At 41.2% G+C, this 12,657-nt stretch overlaps 2 protein-coding genes across 3 annotated transcripts in view; both read left to right on the top strand.

Annotated features, from left to right (window-relative positions):
- Positions 1–12,657, top strand: part of LOC137248677 (uncharacterized) — a 278,289-nt gene that overhangs the window by 26,373 nt on the left and 239,259 nt on the right. The gene's annotated exons all lie outside the window — the stretch shown is intronic.
- LOC137250339 (XK-related protein 6-like) overlaps positions 1,745–12,657 on the top strand; it is a 29,460-nt gene continuing 18,547 nt past the window's right edge. Inside the window, exons 1-2 of one of the 2 annotated variants that reach the window (XM_067782959.1) lie at positions 1,746–2,364; positions 8,729–8,815. In XM_067782959.1, the coding sequence (XP_067639060.1) occupies positions 2,018–2,364; positions 8,729–8,815 (434 nt within the window). In that variant the 5' untranslated portion in view covers positions 1,746–2,017. Of the gene's footprint in view, positions 2,365–8,728; positions 8,816–12,657 lie in introns of both variants that reach the window. The other variant, XM_067782960.1, reaches the window with a different exon arrangement.

Consider the following 12,657-nt stretch of genomic DNA (forward strand, 5'->3'; position numbering starts at 1 on the left):
TATGCTTTTATCACGTACAAAATTAAAAACGTAATGAAATAAAGTAAATAAAAAGCAAAAAGCATTGTTTCATTTTTGGCGGAATATAACAATTGTCATTTCTGATAGTATAACAGTCAAACCTGATATCTACAGTAAACTATCATTTATGACACTTTTTGATAGTTAGACTGTCAGCACTGATCCAGTAAAAGGATTGAGAGTGAGAGTACGGCTATATACTTAATCAGTAGGCGATGCTGGTGTATAAGAAGGAGACAAAAACTCACACGTACACAGTTCTTTACATCACATTTGCGCAAGTCCCCTTAAGTTTGTGATAGCAAGTTTGTATGAGGCGCTGATCGTTAGGTTGACATTGCTGACAATCAGATGATAGTCATATGATAGTATTCTTGTAGGGAACATGCAATGTTCATTTAACAAAACTGTAAGTGACAGTTCTCAAGGCAAGTCAAGTCCCCTACAAGAATACTGACTATCATATGACTATCATCTGATTGTCAGCAATGTCAACCTAACGATCAGCGCCTCATACAAACTTTCTATCACAACCTTAAGGGGACTTGCGCAAATGTGATGTAAACAATTGCGTACGTGTGAGTTTTTGTCTCCTTCTTATACACCAACATGGCCTACTGATTAAATATATAGCCGTACTGCTCACTCTCATTCCTTTTCCTGGATCAGTGGTGGCACTCTAACTATCAAAAAGTGTCATAAATGATAATTTACTAAAGATATCAGGTTTGACTGTTATACTATCATATGTGACCATTGTTATATTCCGCCAAAAATAAAATAATGCGTTTTGCTTTTTATTTACTTTATATCATTACGTTTTTAATTTTGTACGTGATAAAAGCATACGTGCTTCTTATTTGTTTAAAATAAATAGTTTTATAAGAATTCGAGTTCAGAATGTCCAATTTAAATTCAGAAAATAACAAAACAACAGAAGAGCGCTTTCCTCGTGCGGAAACACTTTTAAAAATGAATCACCACTAACCACTATTATTTTTCGCGTATCAATTTTTTGAGTGCGCCCCACACATTCCGACAGCTTTTGGTACTTTTTAATATTTTTTTCGATTTTTTTTTCTTTTAGCATGGATCTTTGAAATGCTCTCCTTTTCATTTTTTAAGCTTATTTTTTATATGGTTTTCGTCGGTTGAAAATGGCGGAATTTAAAAAATAACAAAACAACCGTGATAATCATTTGATTGTCAAATGAACACCATGAATAAATCGAATAAACTGTTCTCGCATACATAAAATTCCGTTGAGAATTATGTATCTGTCTCACATGCATAATGGTATCTGCTGTATGTTCTTTTGTTCTGTACCAGGTGTCCGAAGCTTTCCCAGTTTGAGTCCTTTTTCATGATTATAGGCTGTCGTTGGGAACATGCGGCCATGCGTGAGCGATCAAAGGAACATACATAAATTTGAGTATCAATGTTTACGTCATCGCAGGATCTGCATTGTCAATTACAAGTGTGAGTGCATTAGTAAAACTATCAGCGTTTCTTGTAGGGTCTATGCTAAGTATCAGTAATGGGACCTTTAGAATACTCCAACATGAAGAAAATGGAACACGTAATCCAACAATTTTTGTAGGGGTAATGGGCAGAACGAAACAATTTTGACTCGTGAATGCGCAATCTTCTGTGTTTGATTTGTGATAAATACCATAAAGTGTTATCGATATTTCAAAGCAATCGATTGTTGATTTTTTTTGTATATGGGTCAAGATCTAATTTCCAGCTGATCGTGTTTTTGATCATTTGTTTTTAATTTGAGGATGCTTTTTAAGGTATCATATACCATAAATGTATTATGCAAAAGTTGGTGAAATATAATATATTTACGGTAAAAGTATACCAGCCAAAATATTCTACGTTTTGCTTCGAAAATATTTTAGTGTATGTAAAGACGCCACCAATTGCGCAGACGTTTAAATGTTTTGGTTGAAAGGTCAATCATTAATTTTTTTGCGGAGTTCATTAAATAGTTATGGCTTCAGTGGATAATTTTTCTACAATTTTGGTATTAAGGCAATTGGCACGAAGAAGAAGCATTCATAGAGGTAATTTACCACAATGCATAGAAACAGATGCAGAAGGCGCAGACGCAGACGCAGATGACGTTGATGCCATAATATATGCTTGGAAGGATAAAACTATAACATATAAAGATATAATAGCTACAATAATTTCGATATTGATGCGCGTAATCGCAGTACTGCTCAATGTAAAATTGGCTGTGGAATATTATCAGCAAGGAGAACATAATTACTTTATATGGACAGTTGTTTGTTTGATAGCACCGATGTGTGTAACGGCATTGATATATGCGAAAATGTAAGTTAATGCAATTTATATACTTAATTATAAGTATGTATGTTTGAATGCATTCATATGGATGTGATTTATGTACGTACGTGGTTTGATAAAGCACAATGCTTTGCCGCATATAAATCTGGTATGTTCCAGTGCTAGCACGAGCTTTTTATCCTCAAATCTACCCGCTTAGAATTTCATAGAATTTTTAGGTGTCCAGAGCTGTTTGGGAAACATTAAATACTGGCCTTATACAGCGGCGTAGGGAGGTTTTCTTGCGCCTGGGGAAAAATATTTGTTTGCCTGGAAAGCCACCATAACGGTGGGAAAGTCCTTAAAACCCTGGCACCCTCATCATGAAATATAGGAAACATTGCCCTCGTTGCTGAAGGACAGCAAAGGAAGGAGCTCCATTCCCCCGCGGGTTGAAAGGCTTAGAGGAGGAACTTGTTGTTGTTGTAGCAGGGCTTCGCCTCATCCAATAGGTGCGACCAATCACAAATCCCCACTTCAAATAAAATTTGCAGCTAGCCTGTCATCAGCATGGCTTTAGAAAACTCCATAGCACCACCACCGCGCTAAATGCCATTAGTACCCAGATAAATTGTCGCTTAAATTAGAAGCCCCACCAGAGAACAGTACTCGTAGCGCTAGACCTATCAACAAAAGCTTTTGATACGGTCAACCATGGCACGTTACTGCAAGACTTGGAAGGGTCTACCCTTCCCCCATGTCTTAAAAGGTGGACCGCAAATTATCTGGGTGGTCGGAAGGCATAGGTGCAATTCAGAAGCGAAATATCAAAGCCTAGAAGAATTAAACAAGGAGTGCCTCAGGGTGGTGTCCTATCCCCACTTTTGTTTAATTTTTACATACCAAAACTACCTTCGCCACCAGAAGGAGTTACTATCGTTTCTTACGCCGATGACTGCACAATAATGGCCACAGGCCCGGGCCCAAAGATCGATAAGCTTTGCAACAGAACAAACGGCTACCTCCCCGATCTCTACAGTTTTTTCGCCTCGCAAAACCTGGCATTATCACCGACTAAATCATCCGCGACCCTATTTACAACTTGGACGTCCCAAATATCGACCATTTTGAACATCCACGTCGATGGCACTACGCTACCGACTGTCATACACCCCAAAATCTTGGGTGTGACGTTTGATCAGGATCTACATTTTGGTGAGCTCGCAGCCGCAATTGTACCGAAAACCCAGAGCCGTAATAAAATCCTCAAATCCCTTGCTGGCAGTACTTGGGGGAAAAGACAAAGAAACGCTCATACATACAAAGCAATTGGCCAGCCATTTGCGTGCTACGCCCTATATGGTCGCCAAGCGTAAAAACTACCCACTGGAAGCAGCTACAGGCCTGCCAAAATACTGCGCTCAGAACCGCCACGGGCTGTCTTCTACTGTAACAGGGTAAACTCTTACATATCCAGAATCAACCCCGACATACAAAATGTATGCCCCGCTTGCAATGTGTCCCACGTGACACCAACCATCCCTTTAATTGTAATGTGGAACCAGCGCCTCGTAACACCCCTTTCATTATGGTCCACCCCTGTCGAAACAGCAAGTTTCCTTGGACTCCCGTTAGAGGATATTAATGACAATTTGTGATTGGTCGCACCTATTAGGTGGGGCGAAACATTGCTACAACAACAACAATAACCAATCTCAAATTTTCATCAATTTCCTTTAACGGGAGTCCAAGGAAACTTGCTGTTTCAACAGGGTTGGACCATATTCAGATGGGGTGTTAGAGGTGATGGTTCCACAATACAGTTAAAGAGATGGTTGGTGTCATGTGGGGACACATTACAAGCAGGACATATGTTTTTTATGTCGGGGTTGATTCTGGATAGGTACGAGTTTGACCTGTTACTGTACCAAGATCGAAGTTGAGCCAGAGTGACGCGCGTTTCCCTAGGGAGAGTGCGTTCGTCCGCTGCTAGTTTTGGGTATAGTTCTTTGAGTACAGGATTCACCGGGAAATTCCTGGCATAGAGGTCCGAGGCCTGTTTGTGGATTTCACTGAGGACCTGCTTGTGCTTTTTAGCTTCATACGGCTGTGTTCTCAGGTGCCGTATTTCCTCATAATGCTTGCGGAGATGACTCCTTAAGCCCCTGGGCGGTGTAGGTTCATCAATCAGATGTCTGTTGGGATGCCCAGGTTTCTGGATATTCAACAGAAACTATGAATTAAACGGGGGTTGCCCTTATTGCTTTTAAATGTATGAAAACATTTATTTGAAGCAATTTATAATTTATTTAATAGTTTGGGAACAATTTAAACAACGTGACATCAGGACGGACAAGGCGATGTCACGTAGTTTAAATTTTTCCCAAACTATTAAATTATAAATTAAAAATTGCTTCAAATAAATGTTTCCATACATTTAAAAGCAATAAGGGCAACCCCCGCTTAATTCATACAAATAGACAACATTGGTTAATTCTTTGTAGTTTTATAAATAGAACAAAAGCAAAAACAATACCAGTTTCTTTGAAACCGCCTTACCAACAAGCATAACTTTAACATACAAAGTATGTAATGTACAAAAGAAAAAAATATGCAAAGAAGGCAATTGGGGTAAAGTTTACAACAACTAAGGTATGACGTGGCTGAATGCGTTTGTAACACTTCAACCACCGCAAGAGTGCGAGTTCAAATCCCACTCCCGGGCGAAAAGGCTTTAAAGAGATTTACAAGGTATAATCGAAACAGCTGTCCCCTTGTGCGTCCTGATGTCACGTTGTTTAAATTTTCCCCAAACTATTCAACAGAAACTGTTTGGTTAGCATTTCATTTCTCTCCCTAATGGGCAGTATTCTCGCCTAATTATGTAGATGGTGTTCTGGGACATAAGAAGACAGCCCGTAACGGTTCCGAGGGCGGTATTTTGGTAGGCCTGTAGCTTCTTCCAGTGAGTAGACTTTAGGCTTGCCGACCATATTGGGGACGCGTAGCATGCAATCGGCTGGCCAATTGCTTTGTAAGTGGTAATAAGCGTTTATTTATCTTTACCCCAAGTACTACAAGCAAGGGATTTGAGGATTTTATTGCGGCTCTGGATTTTCGGTACAATTTCTGGATTTTCGGTACATTTTAGTTTTGTCCGGCGCAGCTTCATGGCTATGCGAATGCAGACTGGAATCAATAAAAGAAAACTATGCTGCAAAACATTTATATCACTTGTCTCTTAAAATTTTTCACATCACAGGACTTGGAACTGATTTAATGTACATACGGCCATATTGTTCACGACGTGGACCTTGCTCATAACACAGCAACTGGACAGCCACTTCGATGGCATAACGTTACTACTGTGGAATCGCAACAACTTTTGGTTGTGACATTCGAACACAGTCTCTGCTTCAATACAAATGCATCCAAAATTGCCTGGACACCGACGCATCCCAAAAGACAATTGATTGGTGTAGTTGCGCCTCCAAAGCAGATAAGAAGACATCTGCATAAGCCTTATGGCGAGATCTGGTGTAGTATGATCCAGAGCAACACGAACGCAGAGTCTGTGATTTCCTTCAAAGTCAGGTTCCCGCCTTTGCAGACATCGCCGAAGAAGAATGCACACTTCCGAAGGATATACGCGTTACTCTACCCCAACTTGATCCCTATGTATGGCCCCAGCCTGTGGTATAGCACAAATCATCTATTCGTCTGTAATGTGGAACAAAAATCTGTAATAGCAACTTCTTTTTGGTAAAACCATATTGAAACTGCTTGATTCCTTGGACCTCCGTTAGAGGATTTTATTTAAAGTTTCATGAATCGTTCAGTGAATCGTCCAGCTGCGAAGACCTACAACATCTCTAATGATGGAAGTAAGCTGGATGCTTGTATGAGCAAATTATGACCATACATGGTTAAATCGTACAAATTAAAAAAAAATAAAGCAAACTATAAAACCGAACTAAAAAAATTCATACCAAATTTTCGATCTATTTTATTTTTATATTTTATTATTTTTTATCGGGAAATTGTAAAAGTAAAATATGCTAAAATTTTTGTTTGTATCCTTTGGTTTGGCATTTCCACAAAGTTTTTGAGAGAGATTTTAAATTTTTTTTTTTAAATCAAAACATTATGGCCCCCGAGAATAAAGAATGGTTTTACCTTTCTATATTTTTATCATTGGCTGAAAATATCATCTATAAATAGACTCAAATATATAATATTTAATAATAATGTGATTATAATACATTAGTAAAACTAATATCTATGTGCAACTTTTGCTTGACTTTGAGGAAGCAAATATATCAGTGATATCATCTAAATTTATCATTTCAAATTTTTCTCTTCCCATGTTAGGTCACTTAGGCGACCTTGCCCCATCGTTGATCGTAAATATGTCAAAATCAGTTTTAATTTGCTGAATGAACCTTCGCAGCTTGCAATTGATACTGAGATAGTCAAGAGTATTTGAAGTGCCACTCGCAAGTTTGGAAAAACATCTTCTCCATACGAGATTATAAAAGTAAGTAATTCTAACGGAGTTTTAGGTTAAATTTTTTTCTACTGCGAAGTAATATTTTGCAGTCACATATTTCGATAAAAAGTTCTGTTCCATGGAAATCTGTATTATAAAATTCACCCAAGTTCTTACAATTTCTTTCTAAGTCGTTATTATCCTGGTTTAACAAATTTCCAACGTCTAACAGAAATCCAAATATAAAATTATGGCCATTTAATCATGTAAATCTTGTACGTATTTCTTGTTGGAGACGATCGAGAACACTTCATAACGCGAGAAATTTCACATTCTGCGGAAAGACTAATATCTCTAGCCGATTCTCCGGGCATTTTGCGACGCCTTCTTACACGTTTTACTATATCAATATCCAATTTTTGACAAAGAGACTTCGCTTTTTCTATTCACAGAGAGTTTCTCGAATTTCGCATAGTTTAGTCGCTAATGATTTAAGATCATGATACGCTTCTCTAAAATTTTCCCCGGATCTTGCAATCTGAGCTGCTCACTATCAATCCTAGATACCAAGATACCATACCAGAAATCAACTAATGTTATGGAACTAAAATTTAGTATATTTTGCAGCAGAACTGTAGCTAGGGTTGTCAGCCGTCCCCCATTTGGGGGGGGGGGGCATCCCCCATTTTGACTTTTTGTCTCCCTTGCTACGGAAGGTAGCGTAGGTCCCCCATTTTCGCCCGCAAACGTTCACTTCTTGCTTACGTTTATATACTACGGGCGGAAAAAATACCAAATTTTACTATGTGTTGTCATCACTAATAGGATAAACTGATATACAAAATGAATGTATGTACATTTTTTGGGGAATTGAAATAGGATTTTGATATGAAAATATTTTTGTGCCATATTAAAGGCTGAATATAAACATATGTGTTTTATGTATAAAGAGTGTAACTTTGCTCTTATGAAATTTTTTTTATAAATTGTTTTTGTTTTTGTTGTATGAGTGAATAAATCAATGATTTTGTTCAATATAATTAGTTTTATTAGTCTCCCGAAAGATACCCCTTTTTTCTATCTGTTGTACCCCCAAATCACCCAATTTGTTATTATCTGTCCCCCTTTCGACATTTTCGGTCTGGGAACCTAACTGTAGCTTCGCTTCTGGTGTCACTTGTGGTGTTGGTGTCCTCTGCTAATTGTTCTACTACATTCTCTAGCCCATCGACGATAACGCTAACCGCTTGTATTCCGTGTGCTTAATACACATCTTGCCAAAAAAAAAAGCCAGCGACTACCTCTTAAAAATCATCGAGCGAATGGCTACGAGTAGCAGACGTTTCTTGTTTTAATTTATCCTCTTTGACTGTACTGACTTTTACTTATCCAGAATGAACCCCGAAATGTATGTCCTGCTTGTAACGTGTCCCCACATGATACCAACCATCTTTTGAATTGCACTGTGGAACCAACCCCTCTAATACCCTTATCTCTCTGGTGTAACCCTGGTAAAACTGGAAATTTCTCCGGACTTCCGTTAGAGGATGTGAGTGGTCGCACCTATTGGAAGCACTGCTACAGCAACAACAACAACATCTTAAGACGCTCACACGCGGTTTATTGTGACTTATTTCCATATTATCAATGCAAAAATAATGGCGTATGCAAATTTTCAGTTCCTTAGCTCAAATTCCGAAATTTGCCACTCTTTTACCTAAAATGACTGGACTTTCATTTGGTACCTTAACATTTTTGGACATCTATTAGCATTCTACAATTGTAGTAATGTTTTTCTAGTAGCGTACCATTTTGCTGCCTAGTGTATAAAGTTCAGCCCCACAGACGATGAATGCCTTACAACAAGCTTAGTTATTCTATACTTGCGAAATGTAAGTATAATTATACATAATTTCTTCTTAGGTGTCACCAGGATAATAAATTCAATGGCGGCTTCTGTGTGGTGCTACAAACAACATTGCTGGTTGTATTCTCTTCACTTTTTTTAAGGTAAATATACAAAAATTAAATACATACAGGCGACTAATTCAATTCAATACCATCTACATGGCCTGTTGGTGAGTAAATGTTTCGTCCTCATTGTTGTGTGAAACCAAAGGATATGGACTGGCTTCGTCTTCAATAGTACTATGTTAATGGCATTTTCCAATTTTAATTCAATTAAGGATAAAATCTATAATTGCTGAAATGCCGTCTTTGTAGCCAGCGACACGTGCGAAGGCAGTGCCGGGCATTCATCATAATGAAGCCGGGGCGTTGCGAGTGCACGAGGAACCAGAGGTGCTGCATAAATTGTCTTGCAGATTCGCACAGTGTTTTTTTTTGTTTCATTCCTCAAAAGCAAAATATTTTGCTGCCTTAGCTGAGCATTTGGAAATCGGCATGAAAACTGGAGCTTAATTCGAAAACAGCTATTAACCTTGTACTATCGCAACTAAACTCATCCATACATTTTAGTTTCACTCAAAACCTACTCAACAGCTTAAATTTAATCTCATAGCGTAATCGTGTTTGCAAAAATAAAGAGTACTTAATATAAGCCATTCTATGTATGTAAATGTTTTGGGGTGTATGGTTGTATAATAATTCGATATGCCAAGACTTTTGTTTAATAATTTTTTTTTTATTTAAAAAGTAAGGAAGTCTAAGTTCGTGTGAAACCGAACATTACATACCCAGCTGTACATTTGAAATGCTGTTGTTGTTTGTTTTGTGTGCTTAATAGTGTTACAAGGCTGCGCAATAATACATATACATATGGTTTTATTCTGAACTAATTTTCGTTTAAAAGAAGCAAAAAGGATACAGAGGCTAACACCAATGACCTTGAGCGGGTCGCTTCCCAAGGCAGTCGGTTCTATGTACCGGAGCGACTCGGGATTTTTCCCGACCAAGGACTGTCATTTCAGTGTGACCCCATTTAATTTGTTTCGTCCCTCCCACAAATTGTCATCCTCCCAGCAGCTCCTTGCAGCAGGACTGCTACATATTCTCTTACTCCGGGAAGGTATCGAACCCAATCCGGGTCCGTCTCCTGACCCCGGTCATGAGAAATGGTTTTGCTGCATTTGCCAGAAAAGAATCTTTTTAGGACGGTCATACTCTGTTCAGTGTGTCTCGTGCAAGGGATGGTTGCATCGGACAGGTTGTTCTGGGCTTGATCCCAAAACCCGACGTCCACGTAACTTTTATAAATCTTTTGTGGCTCCTTGCTGCTCACGCCCAAGGGCGTCCCGTAGTCTACGCCTAAGCGTATCCCCACTACCTTCCAGCAGCTTCGCTGCTCAGCAAGCCACAACAAGTACCCGCTGCTGCTCGCGCCCCACGGCGCCAACAACTCAAACAGCTGATACCACTCATAACTACTACCTTCGTAGTAGAGCTGGTAGCAATGCTGAGCATCAGCCCCTGCCCCCGTCTTCCTCCCCCCCCCCCCCCCCCCCCCCGCCCCTCTTTTCTGGCAGCAATCGTGCAGGTCAGGGAAACAGACTCTTAGTCCCTGCCTCCGTTTGCACCGTCTGCCAGCACAGAATATATAGGTTTGCGACATCCGCTCAATGCAGCTCCTGCCTTGGGTGGTGCCACTTTCCTAGATGTTCTGGTCTCCGCGACGGCAACCCCCCGACGGGTTTCATCGCGCCATGTTGCTAGGTCGCAAACCCAAATCATCCGGGTACCCCAATGCTTGCCCAAGGGCGCCCAGTCCCAAGGCGACAACAGCAATTGCGTCCTGGCCTTCCACAACCTAGGCGTAGTCACCCCTCACTTACCCCTAGAGTGGCGGCGTCACCCCTCATGCACTTCAGAATTCTGCAGTTCAACTGTAATGGACTAACTGGGAAGATTACGGAGATAGTCGATTTCATGAAGCGGCACAACATCCGCATTGCTGCGATTCAAGAGACTAAACTCACGGCAAGATCTGCATTGCAGACCTGCTCTGGTTATAATGTCCACAGGAAAGACCGCGAGAGCGGAAATGGAGGCGGCCTCGCGTTTATTATACACCACTCTGTGCAATATCATATATTTGATCCTGGCATCGACCGCAGTGACAATGTCTTAGAACGTCAAGGCCTATCTGTCCGGTCAGGCGATGCAAATCTAGAAATCATCAACATCTACATCCCTCCTGTCACCTGTTGCCCCAGTGGATACCGCCCTAATATCGAGGCCTTACTCACTGGCAACAATCGCATTATCTTAGGCGATTTCAATGCCCATCACGACCTATGGCATTCAAACTTGCGGGCGGACAGTAGGGGTGAGATGTTGGCGGATCAAATAGACGAAACGACGTTCTGCACAATAAACGGAGACGCCCCCACACGTATGGTAGGAGGCTGTCATAGCTCGCCAGATATCTCAATCGTGAGCGCAGAACTCGTAAACTGCGTCAACTGACAGCCGATGGTAACATTGGCATCCGACCACCTGCCCATACTTATTTCGTTCGAGCGTACCGCCGACTTCATCGTCACCGAAAAACGCACTTTCATAAACTTCAAAAAGGGAAAGTAGGAAGAATATAAATCTGTAACAGACAGCAGCTTTGCTGCCCTCCCTATCCCGACTGATGCCCGCCAAGGGGAGCGTGCCTTCCGTAAGGTCATTGAATCCGCCTCGGCACATTTCATTCCCGCCGGAAGAATTCCCGAAATCCGGCCCCACTTCCCGGCGGAGGCCGCGAGCTTAGCGAGGGAACGCGACCTTATAAGACAGCTTGATCCAGGCGACCCCCAAATAAGGGATATAAACCAACGCATCAGATTGCTTGTGGACGAACACAAGCGGGCGAAATGGGAAGAGCACCTAAGAGGTTGTAACCTCTCTACGGGTGTAGGTAAACTTTGGTCCACCGTAAAGTCCCTATCGAATCCGACTAAGCACAAAGACAAAGTTTCCATCGCCTTTGGCGATAAGGTGCTGTCGGACGCGAAAAAATGCGCGAGCGCTTTCTGCCGACAATATATAATGCATCCTACGGTCGACAAAGATAGACGGAGAGCCAATAGACACCCACATAAACACAAACTCAGCGCGTCACCAATTACCATCACCGCTAGAGAGGTTGAGGACGCCATTGGTCGCGCTAAACCATCCAAAGCAGTGGGCCCAGACGGCATAGCCATGCCGATGCTTAAAAACCTAGGGAAAGAGGGTTTCAAATACTTAGCGCATGTCTTCAACCTGTCTCTTTCCACCTTTGTCATACGCGAGAAATGGAAAATGGCCAAGGTGGTCCCGCTACTAAAGCCTGGGAAACCAGCTAACGTAGGTGAGTCATATCGTCCGATATCTCTCCTATCGCCAGTGGCAAAGACGCTTGAAGCCATTTTGCTCCCTTATTTCCAAGCACATTTGCAGCTAGCCCCTCATCAGCATGGCTTCAGAAAACTCCATAGCACTACCTCCGCGCTAAATGTCATTAGCACCCAGATAAATTGCGGTTTGAATCAATATCCCCACCATAGAACAGTACTCGTAGCGTTAGACCTATCAAAAGCTTTTGATACGGTCAACCATGGCTCGTTACTGCAAGACCTGGAAGGGTCCACCCTTCCCCCATGTCTTAAAAGGTGGACCGCAAATTATCTGGGTGTTCGGCAGGCATCGGTGCAATTCAGAAACGAAACATCAAAACAAAGGAGAATTATACAAGGGGTGCCACAGGGTGGTGTCCTATCCCCGCTTTTGTTTAATTTCTACATATCTAAGCTACCTTCACCACCGGAAGGAGTCACAATCGTTTCCTACGCCGATGACTGCACAATAATGGCCACAGGCCCAGGCCCAAAGATCGATGAGCTATGCAATAAAATAAACGGCTA

The sequence above is a fragment of the Eurosta solidaginis genome, chromosome 4, assembly GCF_040869045.1.
Source record: "Eurosta solidaginis isolate ZX-2024a chromosome 4, ASM4086904v1, whole genome shotgun sequence".
Taxonomy (NCBI): domain Eukaryota; kingdom Metazoa; phylum Arthropoda; class Insecta; order Diptera; family Tephritidae; genus Eurosta; species Eurosta solidaginis.